Source organism: Brassica napus, chromosome C9, assembly GCF_020379485.1.
Source record: "Brassica napus cultivar Da-Ae chromosome C9, Da-Ae, whole genome shotgun sequence".
NCBI classification, from domain to species: Eukaryota; Viridiplantae; Streptophyta; class Magnoliopsida; order Brassicales; family Brassicaceae; genus Brassica; species Brassica napus.
In genome coordinates, this window is record NC_063452.1 from 604,937 (window position 1) to 627,391 (window position 22,455).

The window sequence follows — 22,455 nt, forward strand, 5'->3', positions numbered from 1 at the left end:
GAGAACATCACAATGATCACGATAAGAAGATAGAAAGCTATTCTTCTGTTTAGAACAGGACCCATTTCTCTCAGAAACTAGTTTTTGTGTTAATTACTTGTGTTAGAATTCTTTCCCAGCAGAACAAGAAATAAACAAAGCCCATTCTTTCAGTTTTCTTTGGGTTCGATAGATTATTTGTGGGCCTGTGGCTGTCCTCTGAAAGTTTTGGGTGGAAATAAATAATTAAACAGGCAATCAAAAAACTAGTTTGAATAATTAAAATTCAATGGAGATACACATAACTATGTATAATAATAAACTTGGTTACTTTGCTTATTGTTTTTGAGAGTTGTACCAAACGAAAGGACACTTGAGAGTTGGGCCTGATCTTCAAAACCCAACTACGCAAGGAGGGTATTGACGTAAATGAACGTCTTCCGTCCGGCTTTACCTCTGAGATTGACGTGATTGTTATCTGTAATTATGGGAGGGTAATCTAATTTTCCCCAATCATAAAAAAAAAACTTATTCTCAATACCCCTTCTTTATTCTCAATATCCCTCCTTTAATTATTGTGATTATCTAAATAATGAATCCAACGTGGCGAAGTCATCTCCTTTAAAGATTTGGAGAAAAAAAGTAGACAAGCTGGCGTCGAATCCCACGTTGTCCGTAGGGACCACCTTACTATTCCCTTAATTTAATGGGACACGTCATCTCAAAACCACTAACGGCCGACACAAGACAGTAGATCGGAGTAGGGACTACTCTTTTGGTAAAAAAAAATAATTTTACTTTCAACCGGCAGATGAAATGAATATGAGCCATCGATAAGTTAACCAAAGTCATTGAGGGGGGTAAAAAAAAAAAAAAAAAAGATGGCTAGTTAGGTAGTCCACGTTTCGTCAACCGTGGATCTCAAATGAATTATACACTATAGTTTAGTTCTCTTTTAAAAAAAGGAATCAAAATCAGCACCACGTCAGACTTTGTAGTCATCTCAAGATGAACGGTAGAGATTAACTCTACGTGTACCAATAAGACATTTAATAAATAATAAATCCCTACAGATTAGATCTACGGTAGCCAGCTCAGCACACGCGCCAACTTTACTAGCCTATGCAGATTACGACACGTGTACGGTGACGTGTGTATAAGCCTTTGGCGCTTCCCTTCCTCTCTGCACCGAACTCTGGTTCTAGAGAGAGAAACCTGTCTGCGACTCTGAGAGTGAGAGAGAGAGAGAGACAAGGTAACTTCAAATTCGATTTCTTTTTTTTTCTTCTTATTGAAGCAATTCGAATTATTTCTAATTGTCTCGAAACTGCTTGTATGATTTTTTTTGGATTCGTAGCGTCAGTGAATTATTCAGAATTTTTTTGTTTTAAAAGCTGAGTTTCCTAGAAAATTGAGGTAGATTTATTGTGTATTTTCTAGTAAAATTGAGAAACTCGAATTTGAATTCTTAGTAACTCGGATCTCACTCTCTCTCTCTCTCTTGCATTTTTTTAATCTGTTTCGTTTTGATGTCGGAGATCTAAGTGAAATTGAACTCTAGATGTTGTGTTTTTTTTCTGACATGAATGACTGAAAGATCTTATGTTTCGTTTTTAAGTTACTGTATCAGTGTCGGAATCGAGCAATGGGAAGCAACGAAGAAGGAAAGACCACACAGTCTGACAAGCCAGCACAAGTACAAGCTCCTCCTCCTCCTGTAAGTAATGGAAGCTGATTGGTTTGGTTCACTAGATCTGTTTGTATGAGAATGTTTTCCTTTTTTACAGGAGCAAAGCAATGTTCATGTGTATCATCATGATTGGGCTGCTATGCAGGTGTGTGATTTACTGATTTTGCTAATTGCTACCCCCGTCTGTTTTTGTTCTGCATATATATATGATTTAGCTTTTTAATGATTTTGTAGGCGTACTATGGACCAAGAGGAGCCATAACTCCTCAATATTACAACTCAAATGGTCATGCTCCTCCTTATATCTGGGGCTCTCCTTCGGTACCATTTTTTCTTTAATACCTTCAAAGGTTTTTCTTGTGTTATTTTGAGTATGGCTTTTCTTCAATACTCTATTATTCCAGCCAATGATGGCTCCTTATGGAACACCATACCCACCGTTTTGTCCTCCTGGTGGAGTCTATGCTCATCCTGCTCTTCAAATGGTAACCAATCCCTTCTTCATTTGCAAATGTCCAAATCTTCTATGAATAGACCTTGTTTTTTGAATAATGGTCTTACATTCCTATCAGGGTACACAACCACAAGGTGCTGTTTCTCAAGCAACACCTGTTGTAAGTCTTTATCTCTCATGATTTTTTTTCTTCTTCTTCTCGGTGAATGGTTGCTAAACGATTTGAGAATGTTTTTTGCAGGTTGCAACTCCGTTGAACTTGGAAGCTCATCCAGCTAACTCATCTGGAAACACGGATCAGGGGTTCATGAAAAAGTTGAAAGAATTTGATGGACTTGCAATGTCTATAAGCAATAACAAAACTGGGAGTGCTGAACATAGCAGTGAACCTAAGAATTCTCAGAGGTTTTTCAAGAAACTTGTGTCATTCATTCTTAGATAGAATCTAACAGTATGTTTTTTTTATATATCATTAGTTCTGAGAATGATGATTCCAGCAATGGTAGTGATGGGAATACAACTGGGGTATGGACTCCTTTGAACTAGTTTTTAATTTACTAATCTCTTTTTTTTTTTTTTTGCTTCTTTATTTATATACATGTATTTTCTTACCACAGGGAGAACAGTCTAGGAAGAAAAGAAGCCGGGAAGGATCACCAAACAACGGTATAAAAAAGAAACCACAACCACAGTAGTTGTGTGCTTCAATGTTTATAACTATATAAAGCTGATGGGTACTAACTAAGTCTTTCTTGTTCTTGGTAGATGGGAAACCTTCATCTCAAATTGTTCCTCTTCTTAGAGATGAAAATGAGAAACAGGCAGTGACTATGGGGACTCCTGTTATGCCCACAGTTTTGGATTTCCCACAGCCACGCCATGGTGCGCCTCATGAAGTCTGGGTATAGTTGCTTATATCATCATTCTTTCACTTATACATGTGTTTGAAATTGTGAGCTGTTGTAGTAACCCAGGTGTGTTAATCTGCAGAACGAAAAAGAGGTTAAACGAGAGAAGAGAAAACAGTCAAACCGAGAATCTGCTAGAAGGTCAAGACTGAGGAAGCAGGTAATAACGCTGGTAGCTAATAGAATTATATAAGTTGTAATGACTAAATGTGTTGTGTTGTGTTGAATAGGCTGAAACTGAAGAACTGTCCGTCAAGGTTGATGCACTAGTTGCAGAGAACATGACTCTGAGGTCCAAACTAGGCCAACTAAACGATGAGTCTGAGAAACTACGGTTGGAGAACCAAGCTTTATTGGTAACAGTCTACTAACTCATCACATCACACATTTTTAAATACATTAATGAGTGTGTTTGTCATTATTAACATATTAATATTCCCTATATAGGATCAACTGAAAGCGCAAGCAACTGGGAAAACAGAGAACCTAATATCTGGAGTTGATAAGAACAACAACTCTGTATCAGGTAGTAGTAGTAGTAGTAAGAATGCGGAACAGCAACTCTTAAACGTAAGTCTAAGAACCGATTCTGTCGCGGCTAGCTGAAAGGAAAAAACCCACTTCATCTCTTCTAATGGATTCTGATTGTAACTTAAAAAGATTTTTTTTTCTTCTTAGATTTATAGCTCTATGCATGGTGAACAGAAACTGATGTAATATCCTTAAGCAGAAGAGACTCAGAGTGTGATCTGATCTGCGACCACTTGATTGGTGATGTTTGATTAGGCTTAGTTATATTATACAAGCAAATGGATTGAGGTAAGGGGAGACCTATTTTGATGGTCTCTCTGCTTCATGATCGTTTGTGTATTGAAACACTCTTTTTGTGTGTTTTGTTTTTTACATTTACGTGTTGTTGCAAGACTTGTCCAACAGGGAACGAATCTTCAAAATGAACACACTATTATCATTTTCTTAACCATAAACCCTTCTCTCTTGTCTGTAAATCTGTTTCTTTGAAATGTAGTCTTGCATGTTTATGACTTGACTTGAGAAGATATGATTCGATACATAAAACACTTGGAGAGTAGCTAGCATACATCATGAATCTTATCTTACAAGATAAAAGAGAGATGCAGAATTATTCAACTAATACACGAGTAACCAATAAGAGAGTCATAACAATGATGATAACTTTGCCACAAGACCCAACCAAAACCTGCAAACACAAGCTCCAGCAGCAAACAGGTTTGAATGTTTTTGATAAAGGTTGGCCTCTTGACTTATTATAATTCAGAAGAAAACTCAATCTATAAATAGAAAGAACGAAAAAGAAAACAAAAGGTTTGGCTAATGAATGACCTATAGCCTTTTATCCCTTCCAAGGATGCTGAAAGGAGACTGAAATAAAAAGCCCCTAAAACTTCTCTTCTGTCTCTCCTCTGGCTACAAAAATAGAAGTGTGCTGCTCCCTCTCTCTTCTTGAATACATCATCATCAAATGGACTCAGTCTGATATCTTAAACTCCACTCCTAAAACGTCTTTCACCATCTCATATGTCACAAACGCAATCGCAATCGATGGTACAACCTATACCAACACGACAATGTTTAGTCTATAAGAAAATAGAAAGAGAATGGGTTCTGTTATATGAAACAAACCTTCACTGAGTTGGGGACCAAACCCTTGTACAATGCTCCAAAGCCTTCATGACGAACTGTCTTCCTAAATGCATCAACCATACCGTTGTATTCAAGCTTGCTTCTCCCCTCGCCTGTAACGACAGAGGAAGCATCTTTCCACCCCACCATTTGCATTCTCCTACGAATCACATCGAGTGGATAAGCAATTGTTTGGCCAACCGTTCCAGCTATAGCACCACATGAGAGTCTCGTTATAATGGTCAGCTCGTTGTTCTCCACTAGTCCGAAAGGATTGTCTTTGACTAGCCAGTCCTTTAGAGACTCATAGACAGCAAAGTTCAATCCCACATATGGAACCTGCATGGTATCAGAAGAGTCTCATGATATGGCTAAACTTGTAGTGAATAATATGTTAAGACTGATGAAAAAGAAACGAGACTTACAACTCCAATCACTGATGGAAGCCAACCACGGTACAAGGCCCGTGGACCTTCCTCTCGCAGGACAGTTGACAAAGCATGGGCAATTCCTCTATATTGATAAGGAGAGTTTGCCGTCTGTGCACATATCCACGTTTGCAGAGTTAACAAAGATGGCAAATAAGGCTCCAGCAAATTACAAAGCTTGGGGTGGTACAAAAAGGGTTACCTGGACAGTTAGCCTTCCACGAACCATATCCATCGGGTATGTTGCAGACATGGCTATTATTCCAGCAGTTGCACCAGCTCCAAGCCGTAAAACAGGAGTCAGTTGTGCATTTTCTGTAGAAGCGGAAAAACAAGAAGACTAAGTGATAGGTAATAATATCATTCAATAAGGAACAAGAAAGAATCTAATGGTGAAATGAACTTACCATTTCCTGGCTGCTGACGGTACAAGTACAGTATACCCCTAACAGAGAGAGACAGGGAGAGCACAGATTAGACAGAAGTATAAAGTCAGTAGAATCAAGAGACCAAAGAAGATCTTACTTGGAAGCCTGCTCATAGCTGAAAAATTTCACAGCCGAGTTAGGAACAATACGAGCACAGTTGGTGCCGTTTCCTTTGAACAGACCACGAAGTCCCTCGGTTCTCCAAATATACTTCAACCCTTGGACCGTCCCACTATACTTTATGTTATGTGGGTTTTGGACCTGCGTATTGACAAGGAACAGGTCAAGTCTCCAATAATCACTAACATGCTCCGATACAAAAGAAAACAATAAACGAAACCTGAAGCAATATCTTCATCCTTTCCAGAGGTGCAACTGCAGTTCGTGACCTAATAAATAAAAAAAAAACACGCAATCTCCGTTCAGATATTAACCCAAAGAAAACAAAAAGCGTGCATTGAAAGTAACACAAAGACTGAAAAGATAAAGTGACTAAACACTTTCATTTCAAGTAAAGACTGACACTTTCTACTCATTTACCTTTTATTAACCATCCGTACATAAACCTCTATCTATATATGACTGCTACAACAACGAATTCGAATTCAAGGAAGATAAAAAAAAAAAAAAGGTAAGTGACTGATCGATCTACTGCACTTAATGTCAACAACCAGATTCAAATATCAATAAAGTTTTGATTTTTATGAGAGCCCATGAACAATCATACTCAATCCATAAGAGAAATGAAGAGAGAGAAAACGAAACTCACACTCCACCAGCGACGCCACCGGCGAAGAGAGACTTGCAGATGCTGAGGACAGCATAGCCCGGAGCTTTGACTCCTTCCCTCGCTTCCTCCGCCAGGTTCACGATCGTCGAAACAGCTGCCGATTCGCTCCTCTTCACATCCTCTGATGCCATCTAATCGCAATCACTCCACTACGATTACGATCTCAGAAGATTTCTTCTCAACCAAAAAAACCCAATACAGAAATCTCCGATTAGGATTTCAATCAACGAGAAGAGAGATCAAAGAACGTCTCTCGAATCAAATCTACCGGCGGCGATTATAAAACGCCTAGAGACAACAACAACAACCTACTGATTAAGCCCCGAGTGATGACGACGACGCCGTTTTAAAGTCAGCCTTTTCTTTCTAACATTTGCAAATCAAACCCTTGACTAACCTACGTTTTCTAAAAACAGCCCTTCTACTATCAAGAGAACGTTAAACACACTTCTGAACTTAACAAACATAAATGGATATACACCACAATTGGTATGTATTTCGAAATTATTCGCATGAGGGTTGTACTGCAAAGTTTTAATCAGATGATGAGCTTTTACTGCAAAAAACAAATAATCAGATTAGGAGTTGATTTTGCAATTTTCGTACTTGAAGAGTTATATGCATAAAAATAAAAATATTAGTATAAGGACTAGTTTGCAACGTTTTATCCTACGCTTATCACTTATCGCGTAAGATATACTCTTTTCATATATGTGCGCCACGTGAAGATGGTGTTACTGTTTAATTCGGCTAGTCCCACTAAATGATCGGACAAAAGTTAAGGTTTTAAACCACATAAAATTTTGTGGACTCATTAAAATCAAAAATATAATTTCTTATTTAAATACTCACAACACGTACTCCACATACTTTAAGATTCGTTCGGTTGTAATGACAAAAGTTAGTTTATTTATTTGTTTTATGAACAAATAGTGAGTCTTATAACTATTTTTACGAGCATTTTCTTCATTTAAGTCTAGCAACTAGGCCCTATATTTTCCCAAGGTGATATCATGCAAGTATCAAAACACTGAATTACAATTGTGTCTTGTTTTTTATTTTGGCTTTTCATAGTTTGGAGGGGACATAGAATACCCAAAAATGACAACACCACCTCATTATTAGCACCAAAAATCCACATCGAGTTCTTATGTTTGGTTTATGTATTAGTATTATTTTCGTTTTGAAAAAAATATATAAATGTTGATGTATGTGTATTTAGACATAGATGTGTGTATAAAAAAGGGAATGTAGGACCACAACGGGTAAAGAATCAAATACCGAAAGCCGTGTAGGTTATTATTCTATGCAAAAAGTCTTCAGATCACACATCAAAAAGCTCACATACAGTGATAACCACTACTTAAATTGTCCAGTTATAATGGGCCTGTTATGGACCCAAACAAATCGAGCCACTTATCAAGTAGATAATGAACTCCGGGCCGGTCTCTAGGCCGAGACAACTCGTATTTTGATGAATTTCTGCCCATTAACTCTTTTGCTTATAAATTGCTGGTACCTTCGAGTACGAAAATTGCTTGTCATTAGTCTAGGCCCGGGCATAATATCCGTAACCCGAAATCCAAACCGAACCCGAACCAAAAAATCCAATCCGTATCCGGTCCAAAATATAAAAAATATCCGAATGAATCTTGTAAGGTAGTACAAAACATATCCGAACCCGAAGCGTTATTAACCGAACCCGAACGGGTAACCCGAAAAATCCAAAAAAAAATCCGATGAAACCGATCCGAATGTCCAAAATAATATACAATATAATTATATGAAAGATGAATATATACTTCAAATATTCAATTTCATATTTATTTTGATATGTTATCGAACAATAAGTATTTAAAATTTAAATAACTACCTTAAATACTTAATTATATATAAATAAATATATATTTCTTATGTTTTACTTTTAAATTTTAGATTTTATTTCGGGTATATCTGAACCTATCCGATATAATCCGAATCCGAATGATATATGATTACTTTATGGGTTCTATGATGTGATACAAAACCGACCCGAACCTGATGTGTTATATCCGAACCCGACCCGTACTTGTAAATTTACTAGAATGGGACCTAGAATGTGTTATAAAAGAGAACCGAAATCCAAAAAACCCGATCCGAATGCCAACGGATATCCGAACGTCCAAGTCTACATTAGTCAACGTTTAAGTCTACCAAATTGCATTTAGTTATCTTCTAATTTGTCAAATCGTATTTCTGTGTATGTATGTACATAATATAAGGCAAGTGGAGTCAGATCTTTAATGATCGTAGAGAAAATGAAGAATATACAGCTGTAGCTTTTATCACGACAAAATTATAGTCAGAGTGCGACCTATAGTGTAGAGTGTAGCATCCAATTTATTTCTCCTTTTGTACAAATGGTAGGCTACAATAAAGGGCCTTTTTACAAATTGTAGGCTCTTTATAGAGTTTGAACAAACAAAAAATTGTAGGCAACAATAGAACGACTTTTTACATATTTTAAATCAAACGCTTGCAATCATAAGAAGTCATATGATCCAGGTTGTTGAAAAAATAAAACTGAAACATTTTTCTTCTTTTTTTTTGGTACGGTCACATGAAAAGTAAGATAGCATTCAATTTTAAGGTTTTTTTTCAAGTTGCTACATATATAAAAGTTTATGGCATGAATGTTTTTCTTTTAAGTTGGCCAATATTCTTTTTCTTTTTTTTTTTGACCAATAAGTTGGCCAATATTCGAAATCCATTATACAACATGTGGATAAAGAAAATATATTGCTGATATTAGTTTACTGAACGACCCAGACATTAATTATAATTATACTGTATATTCTGAGATTCAGGCTAATGTTTTGAACATGAAACTACCTGTAAATATATAAAGGAAATTTCGTTTATCCGTTCCTACTAAAATGAATGAATATTCATTGTAGTTCACTTATCTGGAAACGTTTTGAACATGAAACCACCGGTAAATGTAAATGAAATTTCGTTCATATGTTCCTACTAAAATGAATGAATATTCTTTGTAGTTCACTTCTATGGAATTTTGTGATAAAATGTATTAATGAATATTCTTTGTAGTTCACTTCTATGGAATTTTGTGATAAAATGTATTTAACTACTTGTCGATAAACAATCATATTCACATTTTATTTTAAAAAAAAACTATAATAATTTTATTGTACATATGGTCGTGGTCTGCTTATCTATTGGGGTCAACGAGACCTAGTCAATCCTCTCGACTCAACCTCCATCCATACTCTGCCTTCCACGCGCTTACGTACGGACGCGCCCCATCAAAAGTAAAATTTTCCACAAAACTTAAAAGAAGGCTATCAAATCAAAAACTATCACAAGTTTGATTTTTAATGCTTCATCATCTTCTTCCTCCTCCCTTATTTTTCTTCAAATCTTATCATCCATTATTTTTCCTTTTATAGATTCCCCGGAAACAGAAGTAAAAATGCGAGAAAAATAATCATTTTTTTAATCAAAACATTACAGCTCAAGTTTGGTAGTAAGCAAGCAGACATTTACTTCTTAACAACAACAAAAAACAAAACTCTCTGGTGGCGTCAAAGAGATTATCTAAAGGCTTTGGTCTATTGATTAACCGGAGATCATCAGAATCCGTCTTCAAGGTTCGTTTGATTCTTCAATTTTGGTACTGATGATAAGCTCGATAGTTGCTTCTTGCTGCCCATCAACTCAAAATCGAATCTTTTCGATCTGAGATTTTCGAATTTTATCTATTTGATATATTGCAGTTGAAATCACGAAGCAAAACCCTTAAAAAAAAAAAGTAGTCTTGATGAGGTCACGAGATGATGATGCACACGAAGCAGATGGTAGTAGATCAGATGCTGGCTCTTCAAGAACCGACGAAGAAAAGCACTCGCGACTTGGGTCTCAAAGATCTGGCAAAAGCCAAGACCTTTCTGACCCAAACTACGCTTCAGACACTTCCTCTAAGAACACAACCACCACCAACACTATTGAGTACACTGAACAAGAACGTGCTGAGCTTCTTAGAAGGCTAGACTCAATAAAAGACCACCTCCTTCGTGGTGGTGGTAGTGTAGTTAACGAGAATCAGCAATCCCTCAGACCTTCTTATTACTACCAACATCCTTATCCAGAACCTTATCCTTACCCTGGACCAGTTCATGGTTATCATCAAGACCCTTATAGAAGACCGCCTCCAGTTCCTTACCCTAACCAGATGGCTCCTCCTCGTCCGTATCCTGGAACTCATTACGTTGACATTGGTGCTGATATAGTCGACCAGGGTACATACTTTCCAGCTACACCTAGTAGATACAGTGACATGCCTCCCTACAGCCCTGTTTCTTCTCACCAGAGACTCTACAACAACAGTCCGAGTTTCCCTTCTTCCGTGACCTCTTCAGATCCTCGAGGTGGTGGTGGTGGTGGTGGTTACGCTAGGTGGCCTAGTGATCTTGACTCTGAGATGGGCGGTGGTGGTGCTTTCCCTCGTGGGTATGTTAAGAAAGCTGTTTCTGTTAGCGATGACGCTCGTCTTTGCCATCCTCTCGCTGGTGGTGCTCCTTTTATAGCGTGTCATAGCTGCTTTGAGCTGTTGTGTTTGCCTAAGAGGAAGCTTTTGGCTCAGGAGAGGCTGCATAAGCTGCAATGCGGTGCTTGCTCTGAAGTTATCAGTTTCAGGATCGTCGAGAAGAAACTCGTCTTCTCTTCTGGTAATGAGGGAGGAGCAACAGAGTCTGTCTATGTAGAGGTTGAAGATAGAAGCACAACGAACACAGTGGTGGCAGTGGAAGAACAGTCTTCTGTTGATTTCAGCAACTCAGGCAGTGATTTTCCACGTAAAGATGAAGAAGAAGAAGAACCTATAAGGAATCACCAGAACACAACAAAAAGCATCCGGTCTGAATCTCAGCTCTCAGATGATGTAGAAAGATTGAGCATTTCCAGTGAAAGTCTACAACAGAAGGAGGTCAAATCGGTTCGTAGACGAGCTAAAGGCTCAAAAGCTTCACAACCAGCTGCTGCTCCGGAGAGTGCAAGTCTCCTTGAACTTTTCGAATACTCTAACGTAAACCGAGCTGCGCTCGCTTACGGGATGGCAGAGTTGGGTTATCACAAGCCTGATAAGCAAGAGTTCTTCACGAAACAAGACTCGGTAAAGCCTGAATCGTTAGCTACGGAGACGGAGGTTTCTTACAACGGATACTCTAACACAGAGATCTCTGAAGACTCAAACGGAAGAGAAGACAGCAACAACAGTAACAATAGACCAAGAAGTAGAAAAGGTAGCGAGTCTGGCTCCACGGAGGTGACCACGAGGTCCTCTACTGATGACCAAGGGAAGTTGTTAGAGGTTTGGGTTAATGGACATCTTATACCTGAAGAGCGAGTTAGCAGTGCTGAGAAGTTAGCTGGACCTGTCCAAGCTGGAAAGTACTGGTAATGATGCCATTAACTTCAACCTTTTTATTTTATTTTTGAATACAAAGAGGTTCGGGCCCAAGCCCGTAATCCCCGAGGCCCAAAATAATATTAGTTTCGTCTCAGCGGTCACTCGAACTGGGACCTCTGACACAATGGCCATAGTCCCTTGTGTTTTTTGGTTTTTCTGATTTATTGGTCTATGATTCAGGTATGACTACAGAGCTGGGTTCTGGGGAGTAATGGGCAAACCTTGTCTGGGTATAATACCTGTAAGTGCCTTCACATTCTTCTCTTGAGTTGGTTATTGAATCAGGAATCATCAAACTGATGAGTTACATGTTGTTGTTTGTTGATGCAGCCATTTATTGAGGAGTTTAGCCATCATCCAATGCCGGATAACTGCGGTGCAGGGAACACAGAAGTAAAAGTGAATGGGAGAGAGCTTCACAAGAGAGACTTGGAGTTACTAGCCGGTCGTGGTCTTCCTAGAGACAAGAACCGTTCTTACATTCTTGATATATCAGGAAGAATCCTTGATGGAGAGTCAGGGGAAGAGCTTAAAAGCCTTGGCAAATTAGCCCCAACGTAAGCAAAATCACACAGACACATAAGAGTCTTTTTAAGTTTGAAGTTTTGTTGAAATGTGTGCTTAAATAACTTGTGAAACAGGGTTGATAAGGTGAAGCATGGGTTTGGTATGAGAGTTCCAAGATCATTAGCTTCGTGAAAAGCTCCCACAAGTAACAACAACACAACCAAAATGCTTCTGTTTCATATTATTGATTTGTCTTTTTTTTTTCCCTAAATGTAAAGCGTGTGCTTTTTTACTCATGACATTGGTTAGGTGTTTTTTTTTTACTTATACGAACCGGGTTATGTCGGTATAAGGTTTGTTGTTTGTAATATTTCTTCTTTCTTTTTTTTTTTTTTTTTGATCAAACGTAATATTTCTTCTTTCTTTTTTCATGTTCCAAGCAGACCAAACCGTTTTGTGATTGTTGGTCGATGTTGGTTATAGATTGTGTGTAATGGGATAGTGTGTTTGCCTACAACTTTTAATATGTTTTTAATTAATGGCAAAACAGCCTATAACTACATTTTACATGTTCTGCCTTTTATGTGTCAAATGGACTTCTAACGCCGCAGGTGTTTAGAGGACAACGCAAATGATACATTTATAGTGTTTAGTTAATGGTTAATCGTAACGACTTTTCTGTAGGCTTATGGACTAGTTTTTCACGTTTCTGAAATAGCTCTTGCTACGTAACAACTAACAACAGACTGTATATTCCATGGGCCCAATATCGATATAAAACAAGATAGAGAAATTGATCTGACTGGCCTCGTGGTCCGTTCGTTTTTTGTTTTCATGTATTATTATTTCCTACAGAAACAGAAAAAGAACAAAATGATACCAAACTTGTGACGAGCATGATAAAAACAGGGGAGATATAAACTGAGCTACTGTCCACAAAGTATCCTGCAAATATCACATTGAAAAATCGAAGTTATAGGTTTCTTTATATCTCTACAAATATTTAAACAAAATTATAATTTTCTTAAGCCTTTTTCAAAAAAAAAAATTATAATTTTCTTTTCAAATAAAGGTTTACAATTAATAAGGAGGAGAAAGAAACAGATTGCATTTCTCATTTTTAATCATAAAATCAAAACAAGTATTCAATATAACTCAACAAATAATTACGAATATAGTCTAACAAAAAAATCACTAGACCCCCAAGCCCAAAATATCAAAACGAGTGTTGATTGCTAAGTTCCAAGCTCCATGAAAAGGTTGATATTGTTGGAGCGAAATGCAGTGGAGATAACACCAACCAGATATGAGATAAGAGGCGTGAGGACCAAAAAGCAATGCACGTCCTTCTCATTATAATAAAAAAATCTCTAACTTATTCCTAAAATCCGAATAAAATAAACAACAGGACAATAAAGACCATTTAGAATCTAAAATTTTATTTCTTATACAACTCTCGAATCTCTTCCAAGTTCTAACTTCTAACCATAATTTAACATCCTTTCCAATTTTGTTAAAATGTGACAGGACAGTATAAATGACAAGATTAATAATACTCACAACAATGCTAATCAAGGACGACTAAAAATGTGCTGATAAGAAATAAGGTAAATAAAGACTGAAATGGCAAAACAGTAAATAAGAGTGTCGAAGTAAAAATATCATCGTCTTTTATCTCCAACCAAATCATCTATCACTCGCCACAGTGACTATAAAAGCATTCATTCAGTAGTACCTTCACCAAACCATCAAACACACACTCTCAGTCTCTCTTCCCTTCTTCAATGGAACAACAATTAACATTAGTGTTGTTGGCTACCCCCAAAGGCGCCAACTTTGACGAACAAACCCTACACGGCGCTTCCTCCTCCTCCTCCGCTCGCTCCACCACCTCCTCCTTCACTCGAACCTTCCTCAAATTCTCCGTCTACTTCTCCCTCGTCGCTCTCGCTTACTACTTCATCATCTCCAGCTTCACCGTCCCTCCTCCAATCTTCATCGCCCTTGATTCGCCGCCGGAATCTCCTTCCGGCAACGGTAAAATTCTCGTTCCCCAAGCTTTACCCTCCCATTGTTAGATTCGGGTTTAATGATGTTCTTCCAGCTTAAAACCAATTTGATCAAACCTAACCTTTTATATATTACTTAATGTCATTTAGAATTTCCGATGTGGTATATATATCTCTAATACCCCTCCAAGCTGGTGATTAGTGGATATATATTACTTAATATCCATTAGAATTCCCGATGTGAGATATATATCTCTAATACCCCTCCTCGAGATGATGACTCTTATCGACCAAAAATCTCTGAACTTTATGACATTTATAGTCGGTCGAGCGAGTTTAACACAACCTTTATATCCGGTTGGAAGGGTTAATCACGAACTTTATACCCGGCCAGAAGGTTTAATTTTAATTTTAATTAGGAGTTTAGGGTATTTAGGATCTGGGCTCTGATACCATGTTAGATTCGAGTTTAATCATGGGTTTCCAACTTAAAACCAATTGGTGATTAGTGGATTCCTAACCCTTTATATATTATTTAATGTTTTTTAGAATTCCCGATCCCGATGTGGATATATATCCCTAATACAATTGGGTTTCAAGAATTAGGGTTGATGTTTCTAAATTTATCGGGAAGGATTCAACTTTAGTGTTCACCATGTGTTTGATCAAATGCCTCTGTGTGATTCTCATTTGAAGTTTCTAAATTTATCGGAAAGGATTCAACTTTAGTGTTCACCATGTGTTTGATCAAATGCCTCTCTTGTGTGTGTGTGCAGTTTCGTCGCCAAAGTGTGATCTTTTCACTGGGGATTGGATACCTGATCCGTCGGGTCCTCTCTACACCAATCACTCATGTCCTCACATTCAGGATTTTCAAAACTGTATGTTAAACGGACGCCCAGATGTGAACTATCTCTTCTGGAGATGGAAGCCTCGTGGCTGTGACCTCCCTAGGTTCAGTTCATCTCAGTTTCTCGACAGAGTCAGGAACAAATGGTGGGCTTTCATTGGAGACTCTATTGCTCGTAACCATGTCCAGTCTCTCATCTGCATCCTCTCTCAGGTACACTTAATTACTCCCTCAGTTACACAATAATAGATTTTTACACTTTTACACACATATTAAAAAAAAGATTCATTATGTGTAAATTAAATACAACTTCCTATAGATATAAACAAATAATTTTAATAAAAAATTCTTGTATTTAACAAAAAAAAAATTAATTTGTTAAACATGCATAGAAAACTTAAAATTTTGTGAAATAATTTTTTTTTCAAATTTTCTATTTTTGTGAAATGGAGAGATATTAGCAGTTGAACGATTCCTTAGGCTGCAAGAAACTGAGGACTTAATGGTTTATCGGTTTAGGTAGAAGAAGTGGAGGAGATTTACCACGATAAGGAGTTCAGATCCAAGATTTGGAGATTCCCTTCTCACAACTTCACACTCTCTGTCATCTGGTCTCCTTTCCTTGTCAAATCCGAAACACTTGGCACCAGCTCTGATATCCAGCTTTACCTCGACCAGCTCGACCACAAATGGACTCACCAGTACTCGAACTTCGACTACGTTGTCATCTCCGGAGGCAAATGGTTCCTCAAAGCAACGATATTCCACGAAAGCAACACAGTCACAGGCTGCCATTACTGCCACGGTAAATACAACCTAACAGACTTGGGATACGATTACTCCTACCGCAAAACCCTGAAGCTAGTTCGAAACTTCGTCCGTGACTCAACGCACAAACCCCTGGTTCTGTTCCGGACCACAACACCTGACCATTTCGAAACCGCAGAGTGGAACGCTGGTGGGTACTGCAACAGGACGATGCCCTTTAAAGAAGACGAGGCGAAGTTGAAAACCGTTGATGCTGTGATGCGTGATGTTGAGCTTGATGTGTTTCAGAATTTTGGAGAAGGCTCGACCAACTTTAGACTGTTGGACACGACAGGGATGTCTTTTCTCCGACCAGACGGGCACCCGGGACCGTACAGGCATCCACATCCTTTTGCTGGAGGGAAGGTTAAGAGCAGTGTTCAGAATGATTGTCTGCATTGGTGCTTACCCGGTCCGATTGATTCATGGAATGATGTTATGGTGGAGACCATACTTAACCGGTAACGGTTTAGATGCCGGGGATCAAATGTTCGCTGGACTGTTAAATGTACAACGGTGTTGTTTGTGGTTACTTCCGGTTTATAATTCCCACTTGTTCGTGTATATGCTATTTGTATATTTTTTTCAATCTTTGTAATGGTCTTAATCACTCTTAAACGAATAATAATAATGTACCTATGTTATAAATGATTTTTATTTTTTCAGAAAGACTAACCAACCATATAGAGTTACATCTATTGGGCCTTTTCATTTTCTAAGGCTAATGGCAATACAAAAACACCGTGCCGTTTTACGACATAAGCTGACACAGTCTAGCCCGTTCTTAGGCACGTGTTGGAATCCTTATTCGCAGACGCAGTCGTCACGATACGCCATACGACGAAGACGAACATTTGGTTGTTTCAGCATCTTTTGGCATATATTAACAAACAATGCATAATTTTAAACATTGTTTAACTCGCTCAAATAAATAAATAAAATATATAATGTCTATGTACGAAATTATTTTATTGATACGACAGCTTGGTAGACTCGGTTTTTTTAAGTTGGTGCATTCAAACCCAAGTTTCATGAAGTCGTAAACGGATACTCAGAACCAAAGCATTTAGGATAAGCTATGGAGTATTATTTTTTATTGTCACAAACTTTCATTTACTAATCAACCTCAAACAGTTGACACAAGTTCTTTAAATGGCTTTTAGCAATCGAATATGCCATGAATGTTTATTGAATAAATATATAAATGAATGTGTTGGAAGCATATAATTGCATAGTTTGGCAAAATGCATTTTTGATCTCTTACTAGGAATTTTGTTCCGTGACGTTTGTTTTCTAATTCCACAATGGTTTTTGTATTATGAAATATGTTTAGACATACTATCAAATGGAGTAGGCAAACAAATGGGTGGACGCAAGAGTTAATCAAATTGTATTCATCAGGAGATAGTTTAGGTCACATCAAAATTCAAACATAACACTGGTAGAATATAATCCTCTGTTAAGGGGGGTTATAACTCTTAACCCAATTCCTCTTAGTAAAGAAAAATGATGTATTCTGTTACAAAAATTGATGTATTTATATATGCAACCTAAAGTCAAACTTTATTTTGAGAAAGTGGAAGGGGAAATTGTTAAATTCAAATATTTCAACCATCTGTCACTCTTCTTTTATCCGATTATAATTCTAGCCTGGCAAATAGATGATATTCATCATAACTTGCTGATGCACACGTCGAATTGACAAAGATATATACAAATATATAAAGATTATCATCTCCACAAAAAAATGATTTAATAGGCTTTTTTGTTGATTGTGATTTGGCGGGACATATTCAAATTAATAAATCATTACAATAACCATGGGCGTTTTGAGATAATTCCCACTTTCACCTTTTTCACTCAAACATATGCTAAAAGTCTAATCTATCGATGAATGATTATATGCTTTTTTCTCGTCGCCATGATGTCCCAAAATATTTGAAGATGTGAGTTTTTATTTTTGAATGTATAGAATAAATGTTTGATAAAGAGGAGAAATTGCTATGAAATACAATAATAACGAAGAAAAACGAGCGATGGATATCCTCGTGGGAAGACATAAAAAATCATTGCACAAGCATTACGTTTGCATGGCATCACATATCACACGTGCGCCCAAGACATTTCACACGCGCACATATTTTTGACCCACAAATCACAAAAGGCTGGTCCTCACTGAATTTTTCAACAATTTCACAACCCCTCCCAATAATTGAACAGACGATATTATATCATTAATTGTTTGAGACACGTATAAACTCAGTCACTTTTACATAAAATTATGAAAAAATCAAAAATAAATAGTATTTTATATATATGCCAACTACCTGCAACTACTTAAACATACAGGAAAATACAAATTTCTGAAATCTCCTTCCCTAAATAATCAAATAATTTAGTAAAGTAGATCATGGCTACAACAACAAACATTGTAGAAACGCTAAAAATTAAAAAATTAAAAAATGCCAAAAAATTATATATACAAGAACATCTTATCCATAATCTCTTCAAGATTATTTATTTATTAAACCAATTAAAAAAATATCAGAAAATAAAAAACTACATATACATGAAAACTTACAATTTGTGAAATCTCCTTTTCTCTTAAAAAAAATAAAATAATCTACCATAGTAGATAATGGCCACAACAAAAAAAACATTCTACAAACGCTCATAAATTTTTTTCAAAAAAAGGCTAAAAATAAAATAATAAATACCACAAAATCTATTTTCCCCTGTTAATATGACACACACATGCGCTCTCTATATAAAGCCATTACTCAACACCTCATCAATTACAAAAAAGAGAGAAAAAAGTTTAGTAATCATAAAACTTTCAAAAGAAAACAAAAGTTTTGCATATCAATGGAGGAATCAAAAGCGCCTCACGTTGCGATCATACCGAGTCCAGGAATGGGTCACCTCATCCCACTCGTCCAGTTCGCTAAACAACTCGTTCAACGCCACGGCTTCTCCGTAACCTTCATCGTCGTCGGCGAAGGTCCACCGTCAAAAGCTCAAAGAACCGTTCTCGACTCCCTCCCTTCTTCCTTCTCCTCCGTCTTCCTCCCTCCCGCCGACCTCACCGACCTCCCTCCGACGGCTCGCATCGAGACTCGCATCTCCCTCACCGTGAGCCGTTCCAACCCCGAGCTCCGGCGAGTCTTCGAGACGTTCGCGGCGGAGGGGCGTTTGCCGACGGTGCTCGTCGTCGATCTTTTCGGTACGGCCGCTTTCGACGTAGCCGTGGAGTTCCACGTGTCGCCTTATATTTTCTTCCCATCAACGGCCAACGTCTTGTCGTTTTTTCTCCATTTCCCGAAACTCGCCGAAACGATGTCGTGTGACTTTGGTGAGTTAACCGAACCGGTTAAGTTCCCCGGGTGTGTACCGTTGTCTGGAAAAGATGTTCTTGACCCGGCTCAAGATCGGAAAAATGACGCGTACAAATGGCTTCTCCACAACACCAAGAGGTACAAAGAAGCGGAAGGGATTCTTGTGAATTCGTTTGTCGAGCTAGAGCCAAATGCTATCAAGGCCTTGCAAGAACCGGGTCTTGATAAACCACCGGTTTACCCAATCGGACCGTTGGTTAACATTGGTCAGCAAGAGGGTAGTAACGGGGTGGAAAAGGCCGAGTGTTTGAAGTGGTTGGATAAACAACCGCTCGGTTCGGTTTTGTATGTTTCATTTGGGAGTGGTGGTGCACTCACGCTTGAGCAGCAAAATGAGCTTGCTCTTGGTCTTGCAGACAGCGAGCAACGGTTCCTTTGGGTCATACGTAGTCCGAGTCAAGTTGCTGATGCTTCGTTTTTCAATTCACATAGCGAATCCGACCCGTTAAGCTATTTACCACCCGGTTTCTTGGAACGGACCAACGGCAGAGGCTTTATGATCCCTTCATGGGCTCCACAAGCCCAAATTCTAGCTCATTCGTCTACAGGAGGGTTTTTGACTCATTGTGGATGGAACTCGACTCTAGAGAGTATAGTAAGCGGTGTTCCGCTCATTGCATGGCCATTATACGCCGAGCAGAAGATGAATGCGGTTTCGTTGGCCGAAGATATTCGTGTTGCGATTAGAGCTCGTGCGGGGGACGATGGGGTGGTGAGAAGAGAAGAGGTGGTTAGAGTGGTTAAGGGATTAATGGAAGGTGAAGAAGGTAAATGCGTGAGGAATAAGATGAAAGAAATGAAGGAAGGAGCTAGTAGGGTGTTGAGTGATGATGGGTCCTCTACAAAGGCACTTAGTCTTGTTGCGTTAAAGTGGAAAGACCACCAAAAAGGGTTAGTGCAAAATGGCAAGCACTGAATATGAAATTATTTATCAATTTATGTATACGTATGTGTCTCGTCGTATGTGTTATGTGCAGTTGTGTGTTGTCTATGCATGTTTATAATTTCTTTTGCTGCTTTTGTGTCATCAACTACTTTTTCCTTAATGATGTTAGCTTTTGATTTATTGGTAAGTAAGCTTTAGATGCATGGTGCAGTTAAGACCTGCTACAAGGCCTGGGCATTCGGGTACCCGTTGGCGTTCGGGTTAGGTTTTTCGGATTTCGATTCTTTTTTATAACACTTCCTAGGTCTCATTCTAGTAAATTTACAAGTACGGGTCGGGTTCGGATATAACATATCGGGTTCGGGTCGGTTTTATATCACATCATAGAACCCATAAAGTAACCATATATCATTCGAATTCGGGTTATATCGGATCGGTTCGGATATACCTGAAATAAAATCTAAAATTTAAAAGCAAAACATAAGAAATATATACTTATCTATATATAATTAAGTATTTAAAGTAGTTATTTAAATTTTAAATACTTATTGTTAGATATCATATCAAAATAAATATGAAATTGAATATTTGAAGTATATATTCATGTTTCAATTAATTATATTGTATATTAGTTTGGACATTCGGAACGGTTTCTTCAGATATCTTTTCGGAATTTTTGGTTTTTTCGGTTTTTCGGGTTACCCGTTCGGGTTCGGTTAATAGCACTTCGGGTTCGGATATGTTTTGTACCACCTTACAAGATCTATTCGGGTATTTTTTTACATTTCGGACCGGGTACGGATCGGATTTTTCGGTTCGGGTTTGGTTCGGATTTCGGATTATGGATTTTATGCCCAGGCCTACCCGCTACAATGCTACAAATGGTCCAATTAATACTTTCTCATTTTCAAAGTAATTGATATTTACTACGTTGTGCTGAGTTAGTGATTTAGCGCAAAAAACTTATATACATTGTGTTCCATGTTAGCTTCCCGTTGAAATGAATGTTTTAGACCTTGTTACACCAAATTGATATTATATTTTTTGGGGGGTTTTAAATTAGATAATATTTTCAAATGTCAATACAAATTAATTATCTTTATGTTTTAAAACCATTTATATTATGCATTATGTTTAACTGTTTACTAATAGTATTTAACTAAATAAACATATACTATTTCAGAATGGAGATAATAATATTTAAGAAAAATATATACTATAATTCAAGATATAAATTTTGTTAGAGTCCATTTGTCTGAATTTGTAGCAGGCGTTTTGTTTGAATTTGTAGTAGGCGTTTTGTTTGAATTTGGAAGCGGATGGTTTAATGACACGATTGAACTTTTGTTATTCACTATGGTAACCGTGATTTGTGACAAATGGTTACTTTGAAGTGATTCTTCAAATATCCGTTTGTTTCAGTTGTAACACATGTTTAAATCTCGTCACTCATCATATATCAGTCAGACATCGATTTCAGACCATTTTGTTTGCGTATTAATCTGTAACGTTTTCTGTTTAGTGGTAATTGGTAAACGACGAAAATCAATGGGAGGAAAAAGACCTCACAAATGGACGAAGAAGAAATAAATGTGTGTGTGTGGGTGTGGAGTAGGTGAAATAGCGTTTAATCGCCACAACGCAAAGAACATGAGTGGGACCTGAAGACAGCATGTCGTTTTATGACTTGTAAAACGTTGAAGTAGGTGGTTATTTGCGATTTTCCAATGTGTTTTAACTGTGTTAGAAATACACATTACATTTACTTTCCTTCTAGAATGCTCTTTGACCGATTCTTATCTGTTGCATCAGACTTTATCTTAAGAGGCAGGGACAATAGCTAATGTTCAGTTTGGGCATACACAACTGACTAAACTCTCGCCTTATTTACTAGAAGAAGCCTAGTTCCATTTTATTTCTCTTTTAGGAAGGCCCAGATATCCTTAGTCCATATACAATGGTTTATAGAGACGGTTGAATTACTCTTAGTCCCACGGGGCCAGACTTTTAAATAAACATTTACCATCCAAACAAGAAAATACCTTAAGAACAAACATAATCCTACACTTAGGGGCCCAAAAACCTATCAACCCAAACAACATTTCACGTAAGCTTATACGTGAATTGTAATGTTCAAGAGCAAAATTTTACAAAATACTAACCCTTATCCCATAGACAAAGATATATTATTTGGTCAA

At 37.6% G+C, this 22,455-nt stretch overlaps 5 protein-coding genes across 7 annotated transcripts; 4 read left to right on the forward strand and 1 right to left on the reverse strand.

Moving 5' to 3' along the window:
* Window positions 1-1,128: 1,128 nt before the first annotated feature.
* LOC125593227 (G-box-binding factor 2-like) lies at window positions 1,129-3,911 on the forward strand. 3 transcript variants are annotated; one of them, XM_048769522.1, is made up of 13 exons: window positions 1,129-1,234; window positions 1,598-1,696; window positions 1,767-1,814; window positions 1,904-1,990; window positions 2,074-2,154; window positions 2,242-2,283; window positions 2,365-2,528; window positions 2,600-2,648; window positions 2,741-2,789; window positions 2,889-3,025; window positions 3,114-3,191; window positions 3,262-3,387; window positions 3,479-3,911. In XM_048769522.1, exons 2-13 carry the CDS (start codon window positions 1,625-1,627, stop codon window positions 3,635-3,637), a joined length of 1,092 nt encoding a protein of 363 aa, XP_048625479.1. In that variant the 5' UTR covers window positions 1,129-1,234; window positions 1,598-1,624; the 3' UTR covers window positions 3,638-3,911. The 3 variants fall into 3 exon arrangements, with proteins under 3 accessions (XP_048625479.1, XP_048625481.1, XP_048625480.1); XM_048769523.1 differs by having other exon boundaries at window positions 1,148-1,234; window positions 1,610-1,696; XM_048769524.1 differs by lacking the exon at window positions 2,242-2,283.
* Window positions 3,912-4,159: 248 nt separating this feature from the next.
* On the reverse strand, window positions 4,160-7,147 carry LOC125593228 (mitochondrial adenine nucleotide transporter ADNT1). The gene is made up of 8 exons (XM_048769525.1): window positions 6,319-7,147; window positions 5,890-5,938; window positions 5,647-5,810; window positions 5,529-5,566; window positions 5,324-5,436; window positions 5,119-5,232; window positions 4,694-5,032; window positions 4,160-4,622 (listed from the first exon to the last, which is right to left on the reverse strand). Exons 1-8 carry the CDS (start codon window positions 6,468-6,470, stop codon window positions 4,539-4,541), a joined length of 1,053 nt encoding a protein of 350 aa, XP_048625482.1. The 5' UTR covers window positions 6,471-7,147; the 3' UTR covers window positions 4,160-4,538.
* Window positions 7,148-9,642: 2,495 nt separating this feature from the next.
* On the forward strand, window positions 9,643-12,879 carry LOC106365645. The gene is made up of 5 exons (XM_013805092.3): window positions 9,643-9,986; window positions 10,113-11,790; window positions 11,984-12,044; window positions 12,134-12,360; window positions 12,445-12,879. Exons 2-5 carry the CDS (start codon window positions 10,157-10,159, stop codon window positions 12,500-12,502), a joined length of 1,980 nt encoding a protein of 659 aa, XP_013660546.2. The 5' UTR covers window positions 9,643-9,986; window positions 10,113-10,156; the 3' UTR covers window positions 12,503-12,879.
* Window positions 12,880-13,919: 1,040 nt separating this feature from the next.
* On the forward strand, window positions 13,920-16,641 carry LOC125593229 (protein trichome birefringence-like 26). The gene is made up of 3 exons (XM_048769526.1): window positions 13,920-14,347; window positions 15,096-15,382; window positions 15,689-16,641. Exons 1-3 carry the CDS (start codon window positions 14,095-14,097, stop codon window positions 16,439-16,441), a joined length of 1,293 nt encoding a protein of 430 aa, XP_048625483.1. The 5' UTR covers window positions 13,920-14,094; the 3' UTR covers window positions 16,442-16,641.
* Window positions 16,642-18,715: 2,074 nt separating this feature from the next.
* Window positions 18,716-20,437, forward strand: LOC125593230 (UDP-glycosyltransferase 72B1-like). The gene has a single exon (XM_048769527.1). The coding sequence runs from the start codon at window positions 18,731-18,733 to the stop codon at window positions 20,285-20,287; it is 1,557 nt and encodes a 518-aa protein (XP_048625484.1). The 5' UTR covers window positions 18,716-18,730; the 3' UTR covers window positions 20,288-20,437.
* The last annotated feature ends 2,018 nt before the right edge of the window (window positions 20,438-22,455 follow it).

Coding starts and splice junctions, on each gene's coding strand:
- LOC125593227 (XM_048769522.1), top strand. CDS start 1,625: ATGGGAAGCAACGAAGAAGGAAAGACCACACAGTCTGACAAGCCAGCA. Junction 2,155..2,241: donor CTCATCCTGCTCTTCAAATG/GTAACCAATCCC, acceptor CATTCCTATCAG/GGTACACAACCACAAGGTGC. Junction 2,790..2,888: donor GGAAGGATCACCAAACAACG/GTATAAAAAAGA, acceptor TGTTCTTGGTAG/ATGGGAAACCTTCATCTCAA.
- LOC125593228 (XM_048769525.1), bottom strand. CDS start 6,470: ATGGCATCAGAGGATGTGAAGAGGAGCGAATCGGCAGCTGTTTCGACG. Junction 5,811..5,889: donor GGATGAAGATATTGCTTCAG/GTTTCGTTTATT, acceptor GTCAATACGCAG/GTCCAAAACCCACATAACAT. Junction 5,233..5,323: donor GTGGAAGGCTAACTGTCCAG/GTAACCCTTTTT, acceptor ATATGTGCACAG/ACGGCAAACTCTCCTTATCA.
- LOC106365645 (XM_013805092.3), top strand. CDS start 10,157: ATGAGGTCACGAGATGATGATGCACACGAAGCAGATGGTAGTAGATCA. Junction 11,791..11,983: donor GTCCAAGCTGGAAAGTACTG/GTAATGATGCCA, acceptor TCTATGATTCAG/GTATGACTACAGAGCTGGGT. Junction 12,045..12,133: donor CTTGTCTGGGTATAATACCT/GTAAGTGCCTTC, acceptor TTGTTGATGCAG/CCATTTATTGAGGAGTTTAG.
- LOC125593229 (XM_048769526.1), top strand. CDS start 14,095: ATGGAACAACAATTAACATTAGTGTTGTTGGCTACCCCCAAAGGCGCC. Junction 14,348..15,095: donor GGAATCTCCTTCCGGCAACG/GTAAAATTCTCG, acceptor GTGTGTGTGCAG/TTTCGTCGCCAAAGTGTGAT. Junction 15,383..15,688: donor TCATCTGCATCCTCTCTCAG/GTACACTTAATT, acceptor TTATCGGTTTAG/GTAGAAGAAGTGGAGGAGAT.
- LOC125593230 (XM_048769527.1), top strand. CDS start 18,731: ATGCGCTCTCTATATAAAGCCATTACTCAACACCTCATCAATTACAAA.